General features: G+C 45.6%; 1 protein-coding gene across 1 annotated transcript in view; it reads right to left on the bottom strand.

The window, feature by feature from the left end:
* Positions 1-22,189, bottom strand: part of CDHR2 (cadherin related family member 2) — a 147,391-nt gene that overhangs the window by 28,259 nt on the left and 96,943 nt on the right. Inside the window, exons 23-27 of the mRNA XM_066589286.1 lie at positions 21,670-21,719; positions 18,290-18,441; positions 9,174-9,276; positions 7,651-7,739; positions 5,691-5,768 (exon numbers count right to left, since the gene is read on the bottom strand). Coding sequence (XP_066445383.1) covers positions 5,691-5,768; positions 7,651-7,739; positions 9,174-9,276; positions 18,290-18,441; positions 21,670-21,719 — 472 coding nt within the window. The remainder of the gene's footprint in view (positions 1-5,690; positions 5,769-7,650; positions 7,740-9,173; positions 9,277-18,289; positions 18,442-21,669; positions 21,720-22,189) is intronic.

Here is a 22,189-nt window from a genome sequence, read left to right on the forward strand (position 1 = left end):
TTGGTTATTTTAGCATGCTCCACACACACAGTCTCATGCAATGCTAGAAAGATCTCTTTGGCCCTTGAGTAGGTATTTCTGTGGATATCCTATGCGTTGTATTAAGGTCTAATACACACATACGGATTTGCATTGCGAAGTGCGGAGTGGGATTCCACCTCCAGACTCCGCAGCAAATCCAGCCCCATAGCATGCAATGTAAAAATTTGATTCCCTGCCCATGATTGCGATTTTCCGCTCGCGGAGAAGAATTCGCAGCATGCCACAATTTTGTGCAGGCTACACACTGACGGCTTACATTGAAGTCAATTGAAACCGTCCGTTCCGTAGGCATTCTGCAATAATCATTTAAGAATGGCCGCAGGAGCCACGTTATCGCCATAGCATAGTGTACTGCGTATGCATGTTGGAGCGCAGGCCAGCACAGAGAAGAGACTCCGGACAGGTAAGCGGGGGTCATCGGCTGGGCTCCGGGTCGAATCGCCTGTAGACAGGAGCCCTTATGCTGCAAATGCCAGCCCTTAAAGGCATAACTCGAAGCTTCTGGGCCCCAATGCAAAATTTGTAACAGGACCCTCAACTATAATACTTTATTCATAGTACTAGGCTCTTCATATGGAGAAGAGGGGCCTTATGGGCCCCCTAAGGCTCCTCGGCCGGGTGCAACCGCATGCTCTGCATCCCCTATATCTACGCCCCAGATTAAAAAATATAAGGGTTAAAAATGTCCATAGCTGATATGCACCATGTGAAGGCACCCTTGCGTTCCTTTGCACTAGCGTTTTTTTAACGCTGCAATATCGTTGCGTTTTTCTCACGCATTGTCAATGAGACTTTCTAATGTTAAAAACGCATCGCACAAAAATTGCAAGTTTGTGCTTTGTGATTTTTGTGCGATGCGTTTTTAACATTAGAAAGTCCCATTGACAATCGCGTGAAAAAAAGTAGCAATATTGCAGCATTAAAAAAACGCTAGTGGAAAGGGGCCCTTTAGAATGAGTTTAGTATGCTAACTGCATGCCTATAGTAGACTTTATATGCATTTTAACACTTGCAGTCCTCAGCTAGTATAACACTACAGCTGTACCCTGCATTATTAGTTATTGTAGTTGTGCCATTGATTTCTATAATATACAAAGCCGGCTTTCCGATTTTTAAAACACATAGCAGCTTTGCTACAAGAAGACAGACATCAGATGTAAGGGTCATGCTAATGAACGCTCTACACTAAAGAGGACATTTACAGCTTTCAAACCATTAGAGGCACATTAACATGTCACAATTTCTAAAACTGCCAACAATCCCGACACACAAAACCATTGTAACCAAAAAGGGAGAAATTTACATTGTTAATACCGTATTATCATATGGAAAAGGACTATTTATATGACGAAGGGCAGAGATCATTTCTATCGACTATAACAATACTTTTATTATTTATCCTTAACAGTTCTGCGTGTATTCACTATGAATTATCAGTACAATCTCTGGGAGGTGTATAAAACAGGCCTTAAAGGACCTATATCACTATCGTTTTATTAATTAATACTAGATAGTCAGAGCTTATACCTATTGTGAATGGTGGATGTCAGTGAGATGAGTGATGCAAAGCCTACTCTACAGAGTAGGAAGTATTAGACTATTATTAGGTTCTGTAGTCAGAGTGAAAAAATGCAGAATTTTAGCATTTTTTAAAATTAAAATATAGATTGTGACCGAAAGTTTAAAGAAAATGACCAAAAATATAAAAAAAATGTTTACAACAAAAATGTGATTTATATACCCTGTTTTCCCCCAAATAAGACCTACCCTGAAGATAAGCCCTAGCCTAATTTGCGGGGAATCTTGAAATATAAGCCCTACCCTGAAAATAAAAAAAGAATACATTACCTAGCAGGCTTGGTCCAGGTCCCTCCCGCTGCTCTCTAGAGGTTTGGCTCAGTTCCCGAAGTCCTCAGCCGCTTGTACAATATCATTCTCTGGTTACAGGATTCATAAATCCCACCTCCAGGAAGAAATGGCTATGATTGGTTCTTCAACCGCTGCTCAGCCAATCAATTCAGCGCTGGATAAACCAATCGCAGCCATCACATTGGTTCATCCAGTGCTGAGCAGCGGTGGTCAAAGAACCAATCACAGCCATCGCTTCCTGGAGGCAGGATTTATGAACCCTGTAACTAGGAAGTGATGTTGTATAAGCGGCCAATGATTGCGGGAAGGGCGTCAGAGCTGTGGAAAGTAGCAGGAGGGACCTGGACCAAACCTGCTAGGTAAGTATTATAAGACATCCCCAAAAATAAGACCTAGTGCCTCTTTTGGGGCAAAAATTAATATAAGAAAGGGTCTGATTTTTGGGGAAACAGGGTAATAGTGTGTCTCCAATTCTATAAGGAGACTGTTATGGTTGTCATCTGGGACCTGTGGTTCTACAGGTTTCCTTGTGTACATCTTCACAGGCAGGGGTTAATTAAGCTGGCTGGATGTGGTATTCTCCCCCAGCTAATCCCCCTTGTCTGCTGCAGATAAATACCAGCAACTCTTGTGAGAGATTGCTGGTCATTCTAGTGCTTTACTGTTGTACCCTGTATTGAGCCCACTCAGAGCTGGTGTGGTGCATGTTTGTCTGTAGTGTCCCTCTCTCCTCCCCTGAAGACGGTATGGGCACCTGCTGTCTCTCCCCTCCTTGCGTTGTGTGGTGCATGCATTGTGTAGTGTGTGGTATGGTGACCACACAAGTGCAGGTGGCCCACAGGTTTCTCCCTGTCCCTGTGCAGGTGCGGCATCCAGACGTCTGATGTCCTATTTGTGTGTCAGATGGGTGATGCCTGACACTGTTCCCTATGTCAGCATGGTGGCTAACGTTCTGTTCCCCTGGTGTGAGGACACTTGGACTGGCTAAGGTTTACCATCTGTATGCACGTGAGCTCTGGTTGGGGTTTGTGTTGTATTATGTATGCACTACCTGTTGTATATTGGTGTGAACAGTGACTTGTGTTGTATGTCTGTGAGGGTAGCTAGACATGAGATGTGTGCAGTCCTGTTCTCTGTCATATGTGTTACACTATATGTTGGTGTGAACAGTGACAAATGTTATGTCTGCGCAGGGTGCCAGACATGCTTTATGTGCAGTCCTGTTCTGTGTCCAGTGTGTGTGAACAGTGTCGTGTCCTGAGTGTTTTGTGCACTTCTCCAGGTTCCTAAACAGGAATAATCAGGTCCCAGATGAAGATAGTGAGGCCGACCTTATCAGGACAATTACCCTGTTTTTAGGCAGGGGTTCCCCACTTTCCCTGGTTAGTAAGGGACACGGGTGCTACTATCTTTTACCTGGAGAGGTGTAATTTGTTAGTACAAATTCTATATAAGTGTGCTTGCGGGTTTTAAATGGACACACTTGCGTCCGTTCTTAGGAGTGGCGCTTTGGTGCACCGAGCGGATGTAACAGAGACCCACAGAGTCTTTTCTCAGAGATTCATACTCAATGCATGCAAAAGAAAATTCTGCCATGTTCTATCAGATGTGGTGTTACAAATACAGTCTCTCCTAGAAGTATTCCTTCAAGTGGGGAGTACAACAGCACAAGGAATGCCTAGGGGTCCATAATTTGGATCCATATAGCTGTTGTATAAGCCTTAAAGGGGTATTCTTATCTCAGACAAACATTGCTGAGATGGAAATGCCAACCCATTCACTGTGGCCAGAGGTAGCTGGGATTATGGAAACAAATGAACTGGCTGTCTACATCTTCTGAATGGAAGGGGTAAAAAAAACCTGTTCATGTGTGACTACGCTCCATAGCGGCAAGTGTAGTTGAGCATACGGCAGTCTGAAACTCAGTTTCTGAAATAACGCAGCTCACTGTTTTACCCTGCTTCCATAAATCACATTCACATCTATGGAAGTTACAGGAACAGTGCAAAGCATCCACCTTAGGTGTTTCCATAATCCTGACCACCTGTCACTGCAGTAGTGAGCCAGAATGGGTCAGGGGACCTCCATTCTGGCGATAGTGCTGGTCCCTGAGGTGGGATGCGCATATATCAGACCATTAACAGCATGCCATAGATGTCTGAGATGGGAATACTCCTTTAGGCCTCCTTCACACGGGTGACAAAGTCACGCGATTTTGTAGCGTTGCTAAAATGCTACAAATTGCATGTATAAGAAGCCCATGCTTTCCTATGGGTTCCGTCACACATGCAATGTTTTGTAGCATGCGACAACCCGACACATAAACCTCGTGGGTCTGGCGATATGCCTGCGAGGTTTTGTAGCCCATGTTTCCCTATGGAGCCTTTCTCTGCTGCATCACATCGCACAAAAATGCAGTTTTTGTGTGGTGCAATGCAACTTTGACCGTAGGAAATCCTACTGCCAAAGCTCTAATCTAAGCCCTAGCTGCAGAAAAAAAAAAACACATACTACACCACCTTAAAAGCGCTCTCTGACATCGCCGCAGCTTCTCCCCAGTTCCCCGACACTGTTTCTCTTCTTCATCTCCTGGTTGGCGATTGATAAATCCCCGCCTCCTGAAAGCGCTGGCTGTGATTGGCTGATGCTTAGATGGCCAGAAGATGCATAGAAACAGTGTCGGGGACCCGGGGAGAAGCTGCATCGGTGCCCCAGACAGTGCAAGAGAGGTGATGTATAATTTTTTTTCCTTTAAGCTACAGCTTATTTTCGAGGTAGGGCTTATATTTCAAGCCCCCCCCCCCCCAAAGAAAAAAAATCCTTGCATGTGTTGCTATAAAGTCGTGCAACTTTGTAGTTTCACATGTGACTTTGTAGCGCTACAAAATCGTGGTATTGCCGCAGAAAGACGATGCGATATCGCAAGAACCAGGGATGCGATATCACCACGATTTTCTTGCGGCAATGCAGTGTCGCCCGTGTGAAGGAGGCTTTAAACCTACTTTAATTTTAATTTAATGGTAAGTGCCTAATTCTTCACATATCATATCCCCTGTGTGTATGAAAAATAGAGTTTTAGATATTTCATTGGGGGGCCAATATAGGATATATTTTCTACCATTTTCATGGTTATTTGCGCAAATTAAAATTCATCCAAAATGCAACAGCTTCCCCGCAATCTTATAGGTCACCAACATAGGGAGATATACATTTATTTGCCAATTCAAGATATAACTGTGTTTATATTGTGCTTTTTCCAGCTACATCAACTGAATGTGTTCGTTTATATCAGTGGGGCCACCTGAAATAAGCTTGCATTTGGGGTGCATACATGTTATAAAAGACTTATCCACATAACCCCACATTTTACCTGACTTGTTTTCACATAAGCATCGGATTTGACCACATTGTAAATGCACTCAGAGTATACCAATAGGTAGGGCTCCAGCAGGAACAGACGGCGGTAAAGTTGTTATTGTTCTGAAACTTTGTTACATTTTTATTCGGTTTGCAATTTGTAACCTATTACTGAATGGTGTGTACTTTGTACTGCCAACTGTTCCTTTCAAATGTTGAGAACAATATGGTCCATTTTCAGTCTAATTAAATCTCGACGATACCTTTGTCACATACAAAGTCTGCACTAGTCTACAAATATCATATTTTGTTTATTACTAAAGCTTTTATCAGAAAACAAAAAATGCAACACAGAAAGTACAAACATCACTCTCTATGCAGAATAAATGAGTGATCATATCATCGCCCCATTGTTTACTCACCGAACGGCTCTTTTTGAGCCTTGCGCTGATTCAATCCCAGCCACAAACACTGTAGCATTCGTTGCTAATGAAAGTTGCCTATTGCAGAAAAAATAGCAATATTACTAAACAATGATCATCTGAAAGAATTATTAGATAACTTTAACCCTTTAAGGGCCAGAATGTTTCATCCTAAAGGAATATACACTTTATCATTTTACAGATGTGGTGGTATTACGGAAATAATTTTTTTCTTGGGCTATGAAAATCTTTCTCGACCTATAGATCAATTTCTTAATACCCTTGTCACTGAAAGGTTTTTTTCTTTTTTCTTTTTTTAATGCATCTAGTATACAAAAAGTTTTTAAAAAGGGGTTTTAAAAAGGTATAGTTCTTAGTTTCCTTTATTTTTAAAATTAGTATATTAGTGCTACCATAAAGTACTGGATTAGGTTCCTCATTTTGTTTTGGACTCTTTGGAATTGATATAGTCTTGAATTACAGGGAAGATATGGCGATGGTTTAGGTTGATGTAGGCGGTAGGTCGTTTTCTATAACATATTTGAATAATCAGAAAAGATATTTCTATTTTATTCTGTAATTCTTTTGACTTATTTTTGTAACATTTTTTTTATAACATCTATGTCCACTATGGCGCATCTATAGGAGCAGCATGCATAGCAGCTGCAGCTTCGAGGAAAAACAACCCCTTATGGTGACAGTAATCACTGGCAGAGCTGATCGGCAGCTCTGCCATACTAGGGTTAGCCGGCAATCACGTGGTTGATAGAGGAAATGTATTGCTGCTTCCTCTATTCACTACATAATGCTCATTGCACACTATATAGACTGGGAAGGAGAAGGTAGAAGTGGTTAAAAAGTGCTTCTGTCTTGTCTGGGTCCTCGGCTGTTAGCACCTAACCTGCTCCTGCATGCATATTAGCCTTTTACTCTCAAGCTCGGCCCTAACAACCAATCAGGTTGAATCAGACAACCCAAGCACCCAATCAGGTTACTGGAATTGTGAATCAGAACCAATGATGTTGCTGGAATTGCTCCATAGTACTGAGCTTGAGAGTAAGAGGCTAATATGCCTCCTGCATGACTGCAGGAACATAAGCTTTCATTCAACACCATATTTTTACTATAAACCAGGGTTGATTTCTATGCAACAAAAACTTTTGCACTTGTACTTAAAAATCTTTAACCATTTTTCTCCTGTACAGCTGTACACTACAAGCTGGAGGACTCTTACAGAATTCATCATTTAGAGTGATTGACATTCTACAGCTGAAGATGGTTCACAAAGGACTGGGGAAATCGCACATATAGAATTATATAGCCAGGAGCGGGAGAGTCAAACCTTTGCCAGGAACCTTTTATTAGAATATTGACTATATAATGACCTAATAGTTACTTTAATTCTGTTCTACAGCTGAAAACTTGCTTTGTTTGCAAAATAAAGTTTCAAAAAGAAAAATAGGTATGGTCATGTGACTGCATGGGAGACCACTTTAGCGACATTTCAGCTACAAACAGTACATTAGTAAGTGATAAATCATAACTCCTACTGGGAGATGTTGATTGAGCAATGAGTGGAAGTTGGTGTTGGTCTCACCAGATTTGCAACTTGTTTTATTGGCCACGGCTAGTGAGATCATGCCCTATTACACTGCAGAATATAACTTGTGCAGTTTATGGTACAGTGGGTATATTTTGATAAATAGTTGATAAAACCTGTAACGATTAATCCCAACTGTTTTTTTAGCATTACTGCAGGTGTAGGGAGGACAGAGCAGAGTTGTTGTGCAAAGTGTATATGATGCTATATATGCAAAAATAACAGGAGTAGCGTAGTACATAAGTGTTCGTGTAAGATGCCAACAATTGTTACATACTTTAACAATTCTATATCACAATGACCTATTGCTTCTAAATACCCATATTAAAAAGTTTCTATATTAAATACATAGGCTCTTACTGGAGGATCGCTGGCATATTTTCCGTTGTCTCATCGACAGACCTTGAGAATTCGAGTACCACTCTAAAAGAGTCATCTATTGTAAATATCTACAGTATGGAAGGAAGAAAAATAGTAAATAATATGATAATCCACAATTTTACAAATAAAATATAAGACAGTAGAGAATAGAGAAGGAAGAGGGCATTACTTATAGTTCTAGTGGCAAATTATATTGTAGAGACTACAGCTGTAGCAGTCAGTGTTTGGCGTCCGGCACATTAGTGTTTTTTAAAAAAAACATGGACTACACACAGTCAACATATGGACCCAGGTGTGAACTGCGTGAAAAAAACTGCGGTATTTTCACTGAAGCGATGTTGAGAGAACAATAAATTGCAGCATGCTCTATCTTTCTGCGATTTCCAATTTTTTTTTTTATCTCCCATGTTTTTCTATGGAGGCTTCTTTTTATCGCATCACAACACAACAGACACGAATTGCAATGCAGTTTTAACATTAGAAAGTCCTAGTGAGTTTTGCAATAAAAAAACATGTGATTTGATGGCGGGCGGCAGTGATGCGACGCAAGATTATTCTAAAAAAAAAAAGCATCGCTGACGCTCAAAAGTCACGGGATCAAAGACACAATATTGCTGTGATTTTTCGCGGCAAGATCGTTCCTGTGAAATTAGCCTTATTGAGAGGTTTTAGATTGCTTGTTAGTAAGTGAGTTTAAATAAACTTTTTGATAATATTTATTTCATATTTTTATTGGGATTATTTCGGAGTGCCATGTGTATTGTATGAATAGACTTTTCTACAGTTTTTTGCAGAAATATTTTTTATGCAAGTCTTTACTTAGCCTACGTTAGGGCTCTTTCACATGAGCGTTTTTTTTTTCAGTGCAGCGCGGAGTATCTCGCACGTGGGAGCACGCAGCAAGTATGCGATGTCATGAGTGTTTGTTGTGTGCCAACAGTCCCCATATACTATATTGGCGTGTATGCTGGGTGTTTGGGTTAGCCTTGGGGAAATAAACCATTTTTAGTAGTCAGCCACTGGTTGCCTGCTTTATCTGTGCACTTGTGGAGAAAGTGACCATTATTCACGCAACCCACCACAAATAAAATAATTAGTGATGAGCAAGCATACTCTCTAAGGGCAATTGCTCGATCGAGCATTGCCCTTAGCGAGAACCTGCCCGCTCGAGAGAAAAGGTTCGGGTGCCGGCAGGGAGCTGCGGGGGAGAGCGGGGAGGAACGGAGGGAAGATCTCTCTCTCCCCCCCCACTCCCCCCTGCTGACTGCCGCTACTCACCGCTCCCCCGCGCCGGCAACCGAACCTTTCCTCTCGAGCGGGCAGGTACTCGCTAAGGGCAATGCTCGATCGAGCAATTGCCCTTAGCGAGTATGCTCGCTCATCTCTAAAAATAATATAAAAATTTTAAATGAAATTCAAAATTCTTTGAAAGATTTACTTTACCCTAAATCAGAACATGCAAATCTGTGGAGTAAACTTTCATCGTATATCTTGAGGCTTACCGTTATAGCGCGAATAGCGCTGAGTGAGGGGGTCCCGCTATCCACTGCTTTAACTGTAACTCGGTACTGACCCTTCAATGTTTTATCCAGATTACTTGCAACTCTGTAAGTTTAAAAAGTACAGAATTACAGAGGATATGAAAAGTCTACACCCCCTCCACCCCCCCTCCCGTTAAAATGCCATGTATTTGTCATGTTCAAAAATCCAACAAAGACGAATCATTTCAGATTTATTTGCACCTTCAATGTGACCCGTTATCTGTACAATTCCAATGAAAAACAAACTGAAATGTTTTAGGCCCAATGCCCACGGACGGATTACTGCTGCGGAAATCGCAGCTAGACAATGGCCTGGAATTTTTGAGCAATAACTGTCTATAGACATGCCATGTTAAATGATTCTCCCCTGCCAACAAGCGGAAATCAACTGCGATTTTCCGCTAGTGGGGGAGCATTTTTGCAAATTCTGTCAGATTGCAAGAGCATCTTGTGTGTAGTGCCCTCTTCAAGTTAACCCCAGAGATCTTCAATAGGATTCAGGTCTTGGCTCTGGTTGGGCCATTCCAAAACTTCAAAGCCATTCTTTTGTTGATTTAGTGATTTGTTTTGGGTCATTGTCATGCTGTAAGGTGACATTCCTCTTCATCAGCAGCTTTGTAGCAGAGGTCTGAAGGCTTTGTGCCAAAATGGACTGATATTTAGAATTGTTCATAATCCCCTCCACCTTTACTAAAGCCCCAGTTCCAGCAGCAGAAAGAAAGCCCCAAAGTATAATGCTGCCTCTATCATCTTCACTGCGGATATGGTGTCCTTCTGGTGATGCACAGTGTCTTTTTTTTACCAAACATACCTTTTGGCATTACAACAAAAAAGTTCACCGTTGGTCTCATCAGACATAACACGTTCTCTGACATACTTTTGGCAGACTTGATGTAGGTTTTGGCAAAACATAGCCGGGCTTTGTTATAAAATGCCTCTATTTTGCCACCCTACCCCACAACCCAGATATATGAAGAATACCAGAGATGGTTGTCCCATGTACTACGCAACCAGGACTTGCCAGAAACTCCTGCAGCTCCTTTAATGTTGCTGTAGGCCTCATAGCAGCCTTCTAGACCAATTTTCTTCTGGTCTTTTCATTTCTTTTTGAGGGATGTCCAGTTCTTGGTAATGTCACTGTTATGCCAAATGGTATTACATGGTATATGTAATGGCTTGGAAACATTTTGGTCCCCTTCTCCTTACTGATACCTTTCAACAATATGATTCCTTTGATGTGTTGTAAGCTCTTTATGGACCCTGGACTTTTGTTGAAAAATGCAACTATATAGGGTAAATCAGAATCATTTTAAATAATGCCAACGGTGTACTAACATGAGTTTAAACATGATTGGCCAATTCTAAACACAACCACATCCCTAAATATAAGAGGGTGTTCAGACTTATGCAAATTATTTTAGTTTTGTTATTTTTATTTCTCCACCATTAAAGATTTCAGTTTGTTTTTCAATGGAATTGTACAGATAACGGGTCATAATGAAGGTGGAAATAAATTGGAAATGATTAGAGATGAGCGAACACCAAAATGTTCGGGTGCTCGTTATTCGGAACGAACTTCCCGCGATGCTCGAGGGTTCGTTTCGAACAACGAACCCCATTGAAGTCAATGGGCGACCAGAGCATTTTTGTATTTCGCCGATGCTCGCTAAGGTTTTCATGTGTGAAAATCTGGGCAATTCAACAAAGTGATGGGAACGACACAGCAACGGATAGGGCAGGCGAGGGGCTACATGTTGGGCTGCATCTCAAGTTCACAGGTCCCACTATTAAGCCACAATACCGGCAAGAGTGGGCCCCCCCTCCCAACAACTTTTACTTCTGAAAAGCCCTCATTAGCAATGCATACCTTAGCTAAGCACCACACTACCTCCAACAAAGCACAATCACTGCCTGCATGACACTCCACTGACACTTCTCCTGGGTTACATGCTGCCCAACCGCCCCCCCTCCCCCCCCACAGCGCACACCAAAGTGTCCCTGGGCAGCCTTCAGCTGCCCTCATGCCACACCACCCTCATGTCTATTTAGAATTGCGTCTGCCATGACGAGGGACCGCAGGCACACACTGCAGAGGTTGGCACGGCTAGGCAGCGACCCTCTTTGAAAGTGGCGGAGCGATAGCCCACAATGCTGTACAGAAGCAATGAGAAATAGAATCCTGTGCCACCGCCATCAGGAGCTGCACACGTGGGCATAGCAATGGGGAACCTATGTGCCACACACTATTCATTCTGTCAAGGTGTCTGCATGCCCCAGTCAGACCGGGCTTTTTAATTCATAGACACAGGCAGGTACAACTCCCTATTGTGAAGTCCCTGTCGACCCACAGCATGGGTGGCTCCCTGGAACCCACCGGCGGTACACAGAAATATCCCATTGCATTGCCCAACACAGCTGAGGTAGTAATGTCGTGCTTAATGCAGGTGGGCTTCGGCCCACACTGCATGCCCCAGTCTGACTGGGGTTCTTTATAAGTGTACAGATGTAGTAAAAACTCCGTGTGCACCTACAGCATGGGTGGGTGCCAGGAAGCCACCGGCGGTACATAGAAATATCCCATTGCATTGCCCAACACAGCTGAGGTAGTAATGTTGTGCTTAACCCTTTCCAATCCAATTTGTATATGGTTTTCCTAGGGGGCTTACTCTTTTTCTGCCGTTATACAACGGCGCTATATGCTGGCTAAAGCCAGTACTGCATGAGCTGACACGTAGGATAGGCTCCGACAGCAGAGAGGCTGGCAATATACAGTAAGAGAACCCAGACGGACGTCTACCAACAACGGAGCTGTACAGCCTTAAACCCTAATGTCTTCACAGGTCACACAGTGGACTGGAAAGGGTTAATGCAGGTGGGTTTCGGCCCACACTGCATGCCCCAGTCAGACTGGGGTTCTTTAGAAGTGTACAGATGTATTAAAAACTCCGTGTGCACCTACAGCATGGGTGGCTCCCTGGAACCCACCGGCGGTACATAAAAATATCCCATTGCATTGCCCAACACAGCTGAGGTAGTAATGTCGTGCTTAATGCAGGTGGGCTTCGGCCCACACTGCATGCCCCAGTCAGACTGGGTTTCTTTATAAGTGGAAACAGATGCATTTATAATTCCCTGTGGACCCACAGCATGGGTGGGTGCCAGGAAGCCACCGGCGGTACATAGAAATATCCCATTGCATTGCCCAACACAGCTGAGGTAGTTATGTCGTGCGTAATACAGGTGGGCTTCGGCCCACACTGCATGCCCCAGTCAGACTGGGGTTCTTTAGAAGTGTACAGATGTATTAAAAACTCCGTGTGCACCTACAGCATGGGTGGCTCCCTGGAACCCACCGGCGGTACATAAAAATATCCCATTGCATTGCCCAACACAGCTGTAACGTCAGCTGTAATGCAGGTGGGCTAAAAATTAATTTGATTACACTGTAGGCGAGGGCCCACAAAAATTGCTGTATCAACAGTACTAATGTACATCCCAAAAATTGGCCATGGCCAGCCAAGAGGGCAGGTGAAACCCATTAATCGCTTTGGTTAATGTGGCTTAAGTGGTAACTAGGCCTGGAGGCAGCCCAGTGTAACGAAAAATTGGTTCAAGTTAAAGTTCCAATGCTTTTAAGCGCATTGAAACTTATAAAAATTGTTCTGAAAAATTATTTGAGTGAGCCTTGTGGCCCTAAGAAAAATTGCCCGTTCAGCGTGATTACGTGAGGTTTCAGGAGGAGGAGCAGGAGGAGGAGGAGGAGGAATATTAGACACAGATTGATGAAGCAGAAATGTCCCCGTTTTGGATGGTGAGAGAGAACGTAGCTTCCATCCGCGGGTGCAGCCTACGTATTGCTTACGTATCGCTGCTGTCCGCTGGTGGAGAACAGAAGTCTGGGGAAATCCAGCCTTTGTTCATCTTGATGAGTGTTAGCCTGTCGGCACTGTCGGTTGACAAACGGCTACGCTTATCTGTGATGATTCCCCCAGCCGCACTAAACACCCTCTCCGACAAGACGCTAGCCGCAGGACAAGCAAGCACCTCCAGGGCATACAGCGCGAGTTCAGGCCACGTGTCCAGCTTCGACACCCAGTAGTTGTAGGGGGCAGAGGCGTCACCAAGGATGGTCGTGCGATCCGCTACGTACTCCCTCACCATCCTTTTACAGTGCTCCCGCCGACTCAGCCGTGACTGGGGAGCGGTGACACAGTCTTGGTGGGGAGCCATAAAGCTGGCCAGGCCCTTAAAGACTGTTGCACTGCCTGGGATGTACATGCTGCTCGATCTACGCACATCCCCTGCTACCTTGCCCTCGGTACTGCGCCTTCTGCCACTAGCGCTGTCGGCTGGGAATTTTACCATCAGCTTGTCCGCAAGGGTCCTGTGGTATAGCAACACTCTCGAACCCCTTTCCTCTTCGGGAATCAGAGTGGGCAGGTTCTCCTTATACCGTGGATCGAGCAGTGTGTACACCCAGTAATCCGTCGTGGCCAGAATGCGTGCAACGCGAGGGTCACGAGAAAGGCATCCTAACATGAAGTCAGCCATGTGTGCCAGGGTACCTGTACGCAACACATGGCTGTCTTCACTAGGAAGATCACTTTCAGGATCCTCCTCCTCCTCCTCCTCCTCCTCAGGCCATACACGCTGAAAGAATGACAGGCAATCAGCCGGTGTACCGTCAGCAGCGGGCCAAGCTGTCTCTTCCCCCTCCTCCTCATCCTCCTCATGCTCCTCCTCCTCCTCCTGTACGCGCTGAGAAATAGACAGGAGGGTGCCCTGACTATCCAGCGGCATACTGTCTTCCCCCGCCCCCGTTTCCGAGCGCAAAGCAGCTGCCTTTATGGTTTGCAGGGAATTTCTCAAGATGCATAGCAGAGGAATGGTGACGCTAATGATTGTAGCATCGCCGCTCACCACCTGGGTAGACTCCTCAAAATTACCAAGGACATGGCAGATGTCTGCCAACCAGGCCCACTCTTCTGAAAGGAATTGAGGAGGCTGACTCCCACTGCGCCGCCCATGTTGGAGTTGGTATTCGACTATAGCTCTACGTTGTTCATAGAGCCTAGCCAACATGTGGAGCGTAGAGTTCCACCGTGTGGGCACGTCGCACAGCAGTCGGTGCACTGGCAGCTTAAAGTGATGTTGCAGGGTGCGCAGGGTGGCAGCGTCCGTGTGGGACTTGCGGAAATGTGCGCAGAGCCGGCGCGCCTTTACGAGCAGGTCTGACAAGCGTGGGTAGCTTTTCAGAAACCACTGAACCACCAAATTAAAGACGTGGGCCAGGCATGGCACGTGCGTGAGGCTGCCGAGCTGCAGAGCCGCCACCAGGTTACGGCCGTTGTCACACACGACCATGCCCGGTTGGAGGCTCAGCGGCGCAAGCCAGCGGTCGGTCTGCTGTGTCAGACCCTGCAGCAGTTCGTGGGCCGTGTGCCTCTTATCGCCTAAGCTGAGTAGTTTCAGCACGGCCTGCTGACGCTTGCCCACCGCTGTGCTGCCACACCGCGCGACACCGACTGCTGGCGACATGCTGCTGCTAACACATCTTGATTGCGAGACAGAGGAGGAGGAGGAGGAGGAGGAGGGTGCTTTAGTGGAGGAAGCATACACCTCCGCAGATACCACCACCGAGCTGGGGCCCGCAATTCTGGGGGTGGGTAGGACGTGAGCGGTCCCAGGCTCTGACTCTGTCCCAGCCTCCACTAAATTCACCCAATGTGCCGTCAGGGAGATGTAGTGGCCCTGCCCGCCTGTGCTTGTCCACGTGTCCGTAGTTAAGTGGACCGTGGCAGTAACCGCGTTGGTGAGGGCGCGTACAATGTTGCGGGAGACGTAGTCGTGCAGGGCTGGGACGGCACATCGGGAAAAGTAGTGGCGACTGGGAACTGAGTAGCGCGGGGCCGCCGCCTCCATGATACTTTTGAAGGACTCCGTTTCCACAACCCTATACGGCAGCATGTCAAGGCTGATGAATTTTGCTATGCGGACGGTTAACGTTTGAGCGTGCGGGTGCGTGGCGGCGTACTTGCGCTTGCGCTCCAACAGTTGCGCAAGCGACGGCTGGACGGTGCGCTGAACTACATTGCTGGATGGGGCCGAGGACAGCGGAGGTGAGGGTGTGGGTGCAGGCCAGGAGACGGTAGTGCCTGTGTCCTGAGAGGGGGGTTGCATCTCAGTGGCAGGTTGGGGCACAGGGGGAGAGGCAGGGGTGCAAACCGGAGGCGCTGAACGGCCTTCGTCCCACCTTGCGGGGTGCTTGGCCATCATATGTCTGCGCATGGTGGTGGTGGTGAGGCTGTTGGTGTTGGCTCCCCGGCTGAGCTTTGCGCGACAAAGGTTGCACACCACTGTTCGTCGGTCATCAGGCGTCTCTGTGAAAAACTGCCAGACCTTAGAGCACCTCGGCCTCTGCAGGGTGGCATGGCGCGAGGGGGCGCTTTGGGAAACACTTGGTGGATTATTCGGTCTGGCCCTGCCTCTACCCCTGGCCACCGCACTGCCTCTTGCAACCTGCCCTGCTGATGCCCTTGACTCCCCCTCTGAAGACCTGTCCTCCTGAGTAAGCGTTGCACACCAGGTGGGGTCAGTCACCTCATCGTCCTGCTGCTCTTCCTCCGAATCCTCTGTGCGCTGCTCCCTCGGACTTACTGCCCTTACTACTACCTCACTGCAAGACAACTGTGTCTGATCGTCATCGTCCTCCTCACCCACAGAAAGTTGTTGAGACAGTTGGCGGAAGTCCCCAGCCTCTTCCCCCGGACCCCGGGAACTTTCGAATGGTTGGGCATCAGTGACGATAAACTCCTCTGGTGGGAGAGGAACCGCTGCTGCCCAATCTAAGCAGGGGCCCGAGAACAGTTCCTGGGAGTGTTCCCGCTCCTGAGCAGGTGTTATTGTAGTGGAGTGAGGAGGCTGGGAGGAAGGAGGAGCAGCAGACAGAGGATTCGGATTGGCAGCAGTGGACGGCGCAGAACTGCGGGTAGACGATAGGTTGCTCGAAGCACTTTCTGCCATCCAGGACAGGACCTGCTCACACTGCTCATTTTCTAATAACCGTCTCCCGCGTGGACCCATTAATTGGGCGATGAATGTGGGGACGCCAGAAACGTGCCTCTCTCCTAATCGCGCAGCAGTCGGCTGCGACACACCTGGATCAGGAGCTCGGGCTGTGCCCACACCCTGACTTGGCCCTCCGCGTCCTCGGCCGCGTCCACGTCCTCTAGGCCTACCCCTACCACTCAGCATGCTGTATTACCAGTGATTTGATTTCACAGGCAGGAAATAAATTGGCACAAGACTGCAGGCCAAATATAATTTTTGCCCTTTTTGGAAAACGAAAGGCCCCACTGCCTCTAGTGAATGAATAATCTAAGTTTAATAACTGTGCTGTGGCCCTGCTAATGTGTCACAGAACGTGAGGGTAGCAGAGTTATTATAACTCTGGCAGAGCAGGTATTTTTTTCCCAATTAAGGAAAGCAAATGGCGAAGCCAGCAGTAAAGCGTAGCTGGGTGCGTCTGATTTAGCAATGTTGTTCACGCAGCTCACACGTGTCCACAGCCCTTAGGACGGACAGAGGCTGGACAAATAGATTTGTTTTCAGTTTTTTTCCACCAAAAGGCAGCACTGCGTATATTCAATGAACATGAGAAGTTTAATAACTGTGCTGTGTCCCTGCTTATGTGTCACAGAACGTGAGGGTAGCAGAGTTATTATAACTCTGGCAGAGCAGGTATTTTTTTCCCAATTAAGGAAAGCAAATGGCGAAGCCAGCAGTAAAGCGTAGCTGGGTGCGTCTGATTTAGCAATGTTGTTCACGCAGCTCACACGTGTCCACAGCCCTTAGGACGGACAGAGGCTGGACAAATAGATTTGTTTTCAGTTTTTTTCCACCAAAAGGCAGCACTGCGTATATTCAATGAACATGAGAAGTTTAATAACTGTGCTGTGTCCCTGCTTATGTGTCACAGAACGTGAGGGTAGCAGAGTTATTATAACTCTGGCAGAGCAGGTATTTTTTTCCCAATTAAGGAAAGCAAATGCCGAAGCCAGCAGTAAAGCGTAGCTGGGTGCGTCTGATTTTTACAGGTTGCAGACGCAGCTCACACGTGTCCACCGGCGTTAGGCCGGACAGAGGCAGGACAAATTTAATTATTTTCCGTTTTTTGGCACCAAAAGGCAGCACTGCGTATATTCAATGAATAATAACTGTGTTGTGGCCCTGCCTATACAATTCTTTCCCTGCAGTATCAATGGAGGGTGCAATGGTCTGCAGAGGCGATTTTGAGAAGCAAAAAAAAATGCAGCACAGCTAACAGCAGCCTGGACAGTACTGCACACGGATAAATATGGCCCTAGAAAGGACCGTTGAGGTTCTTGAAGGCTACACTCACTCCTAACACTCTCCCTGCCTATGCAGCACTTCTGTCCCTAATGCCGGGTGCAATGCTCTGCACTGCCGATTTTGAGAAAAAAAAAATTTGCCACTGCTAACAGCAGCCAACACACAGCTATCAGTGGCCCTAATAAGGACCTTTGGGGGGTCTTGAAGCCTACACTAACTACCAATTCTTTCCCTACAGCAGCTCCGGTACAAACAGCACTGTCCCTCATCTAACTCACCAGGCATCTGAGGCGAGCTGCGGGAGGGGCCGACTTTTATGTTCGGGTGACACCTGATCTTCCCAGCCACTCACAGCAGGGGGGTGGTATAGGGCTTGAACGTCACAGGGGGAAGTTGTAATGCCTTCCCTGTCTTTCAATTGGCCAGAAAAGCGCGCAAACGTCTCAGGGAAGTAAGTGAAAGTAACCAGAACACCGCATGGTGTTCGTTACGAATAACGAACATCCCGAACACCCTAATATTCGCACGAATATCAAGCTCGGACGAACGCGTTCGCTCATCTCTAGAAATGATTCATCCTTGTTGGATTTCTTAACATGACAAAAACATGGCATTTTAATGGGGGGAGGTTAGACTTTTGTATATCCACTGTAGCTTAAGAAAACACTTAGATTCCTGTAAAGCAAGGAAAATGTTCTGCTGGACATTAACCTGATACAACAGACCTGATAGAACCTGTGTATATGCCATTTTCCGAGGTAGTGGTTATGCTGAGGATGTTTCCAAGTTGCTGAGTTCCCCCACTGGAGAAAAGAAATTCCACAGTTTCAATTGAGAATACTAATACGGCATTATCCCCACTGTCTTTGTCTTGAGCCTTAATGAGAAAGAACAGCATAAATGTAACAAGTCTTAAATGCAGTAACAGTTTTATAAAAACAACACAGATACATTAAGGCTGTTTTCACATGGCCGAGAAAATCGTGTGAGATTTGTGTGATGCGAGATGTACAAATCTCGCATGAATATGAACCTTATTCTTTTGAAATGGTCGTACACAAAATCCCGGCATATCGTACCTTTGGCTGTGCCCTTGTATCGCCCATTGTTTTCTAGGGTAATGCGATGTTTCACATCAAAAGCAATGGTAAACGCTCAGCAATTCTGGGCAGAGGATCGCCAAAGTGATGTAAGGCAGTTTTGATACAAAACAAACTCGAATCCTCAGGGCTATTGCCTGTTGGCAAGCACTCGCCCGTGTGAAATTAGCCTAAGGCTAAAAGCAGACTTTCTCAGACTTAATCTCTCAAAAACTGACCTCGATTTTCCTCCATCTAGCAGCCGATCTCCCCCCAATATCTCCATATCATTATCTGGCACCACCATAACCCAAGATAGGACAGCATGCCCACTGTCTTGGGATCACACTGGATTCCGACCTCTCCTTTACCCCTCACATCCATTCTCTGGCCCCAACATGCCACCTACACCTCAGAAATATTGCAAAAATCAAGCCGTTTCCCACCACGGACACGCTAGAGACACACATTGTCACCCTCATCTATTCCCTCCTGACTACTGCAACTCGCTGCTCATTGGCCTTCCCTGCTCCAGACTCTCCCCTCTCCAATCCATACTAAACGCAGCAGCTAGACTCCCCTTCCTATCCAGCCATTTCTAAGACGCCTCCGCACTATACTACTCATTGCACTGGCTGCCCATACACTTCAGAACTCAATTCAAACTCACCACCCTCACCCACAGAGCTCTCCATGGCAGCGAGCCACTGTACGTCGCTTCCTTCCTATCCATATATCACCCACTGCTAACACACTCAAACTAAATGTCTCTCTAATACGAACTTTGCATGCTCGTCTCCAGAACTTCTCTAGAGCAGTACCGATCCTCTGGAATGCACTACTGTAAAACATCCAGACAATCTCAGATGCACGGAACTTCAGATGCACCTTAAAGACGCACCTCTTCAAAGAAGCATATCAAATCTCCTGATCATATCCCACACCCCCATAAATGCCCCCTGCCTCTCCCTATGGCTCCCCACTTTGCCAATCATGTACATCTCCTGCCCTGGTACCTTATATATCACCCCCTCCCCGTTTGTGTCCTAATAATTGTAGGCCATATGTAATTGTCGTATTGTTTGTGTTCCCCCATGTTTGAAAGTGCTGAGGAATAAATTGGCGCTATATAAATAAAGCTTATTATTATGATAACATGGCTGTATATTCAAGCTGTGTGTGGTCCATGTAATTCCATGGACAACATATGGTTCCCCATTATAGCCTATGAGGCTGTACACAAACATGGGCAACTTTTCATGCAGATCAACTTGTGACAGATCTGGGCATTCCATGTGCAGGTCCGCATATATCAGTCAGCGCACAGACTGCTGTCCATATGCTTTTTAATTCAAGCTGCATCCCAGTTTCTTAGGCTCATCTCCCATTACAGTTGTCTGCCTTCAGTCTAAAGGCTCATGCACATGGGCGTATTGTCACTGCGGATTACGCACGCATATATCCCGTGCATAACACGAGGTGAATGGAGTCAATGAAAGTCAATAGACTTGCATTGATGCATGCACACCTGCGTGAGGACACTGCGTATCGATACACAGGAGAAATAAATCGCAGCATGCTCTGTTGCTCTGCGCATCATTCGCATCCCTAGTATGGGCAGCATATGATACGCTTTCCATATGCAATGCATTGCATATATGCAGCATTTCCGTATGCATCCCCGCTCTGCTTAAGAAAAAAAAATGTAAAAACACTGCGCATGTCCATGATTGCATAATTTGTGGGCATGCGCAGTGCCATAAGCAGCCAATATGCGGTCTCTGACAGCTTTCTGCCGGCAGATTGTATGGGCTGTAATGTGAACGAGCCCTAAAGATGGCTGCACCACTTCACTGACAATCTGATGCACACTGTGCATTAGTACACATTGGTAGGGCGGCTGTACATGAGCATAAGCGCAAAAATGCTCGCGCCTGCATAACATATTTGCGCAGTGAGGGAATTTTTTTTTTGCGCAGGCCCTGATTTAAAAGGCCAACTAGCCTAAAGAGCTGCCGGAGTTCACGGGTATGTGCATTTTTTGGGCATTCCTGCACATACATATGTGCACATTTGCGCACCTCCATACACTCCTATAAAGACCTTTGGCACGCTAATGTGCACAAAAATAGAGCATGTTGTGTTTTTTCCGCACAAGAAAAATGTGTGCGCAAAAAGGAACTGTGAGAATGACATTAATGGGTCTATTCACTGCGAATTGTGTGCACAAAAATTACCAGTGCAAATATACGCCTGTATGGCCGCCCTAAGATACTACATGCTGCTGTGACTGGTCCGCACAGCTGAAGTGGGCAGCACTGGGTAATCACAGCAGGGGTAGAGTCTTAGTGTATCGATGCATACTAATGCACAACATGCATCAGGTGGGCAGAGAAGTAGTGCAGCCATCTTTGTTTGTCCAGGACCGGAGGGTCACTTTAAATCAAAATCTGATTGTGAAAATTGATATTTTTTTCTGCCGTCTTCTAAAAGCCCATTCCCTTGAATTGAAGGTATATTTGGTGCAGATTTTTAGTGTGGAAATCTGAACCGAAGATATAAAACAATCCCCATTATGATTGAGGTTGGCTTTAGGATGAAGGCAGAAAGCTGTAATGTGAGTTGAGACCAAGAAACTGGGATACTATTTGCATTAAAAAGCATACAGACACCAGCTTGTGTGCTGACTGATATACACAGTCCACATCAGGACTAGACGACAGCATAGGGCAGATGCAGACCTAACAGTAAAGACCCCAATGGTCCCTGAAGGATGCTTCTGTCTGCCATGTGTTCCTGAAGGGCACACCCCATTTACAGTAAAATAAGGGTGTGCCTTTTTTTTAGCACCATACCACTTATGTGAACATTGCCTGAGGCAGAATTGGTGTTACACATATAAATATAAATTAAGCATAGATTGAGAAACTTTGGCGCAGCATCTTTTACATTATAATGTACATTGCACTATTGTGAAAAACTAATGCCAAATGAAACATCAAAAGTAAAAAAAAAATCCTAATTACCTTCACAGAAGCTACTTCAGTATTAATTACAGCAGTTTCAGGTATAACAACTGTAGAGATATAAATGGGATAATATTAATAATCCATGCTTTACAGTAACATCGTTTTTAAGATTGAAGCAAAGATGCAAGTCTAGTACAACCAAATCTCCTGCAATATTGATCCGAAGGAGGTAAAAAACACATGAGGCAGAAGCCATTCTTTCTAATCAAGAAAGGCCTTGAGGCCTCTTTTTAAATCTTTCAAGGAATTTACCATGATAACATCTTCTGGCAATGAATTCCATAGTCTTACTGCTTTTACAGGGAAGAATCCTCTTCTATGTTGTGTGAAAACCTTCTTTCTAGATGTAAAGGATGTGAAATGTGCCTTATCCTATTAGATGCTAAGGTCAAGCGTGACCATGACATCAAAGGAGTTTGACATAGGAAGATTTTTTTTCAGCTCACCTATGCCCCACAATGCAATGCTGGAGTAATTCTTCTTGGAAAGGAAAAGGATCCTCAGCGCCTTTGTCAAG

This window comes from Eleutherodactylus coqui, chromosome 2, assembly GCF_035609145.1.
Source record: "Eleutherodactylus coqui strain aEleCoq1 chromosome 2, aEleCoq1.hap1, whole genome shotgun sequence".
In the NCBI taxonomy this organism is placed as follows: Eukaryota; Metazoa; Chordata; class Amphibia; order Anura; family Eleutherodactylidae; genus Eleutherodactylus; species Eleutherodactylus coqui.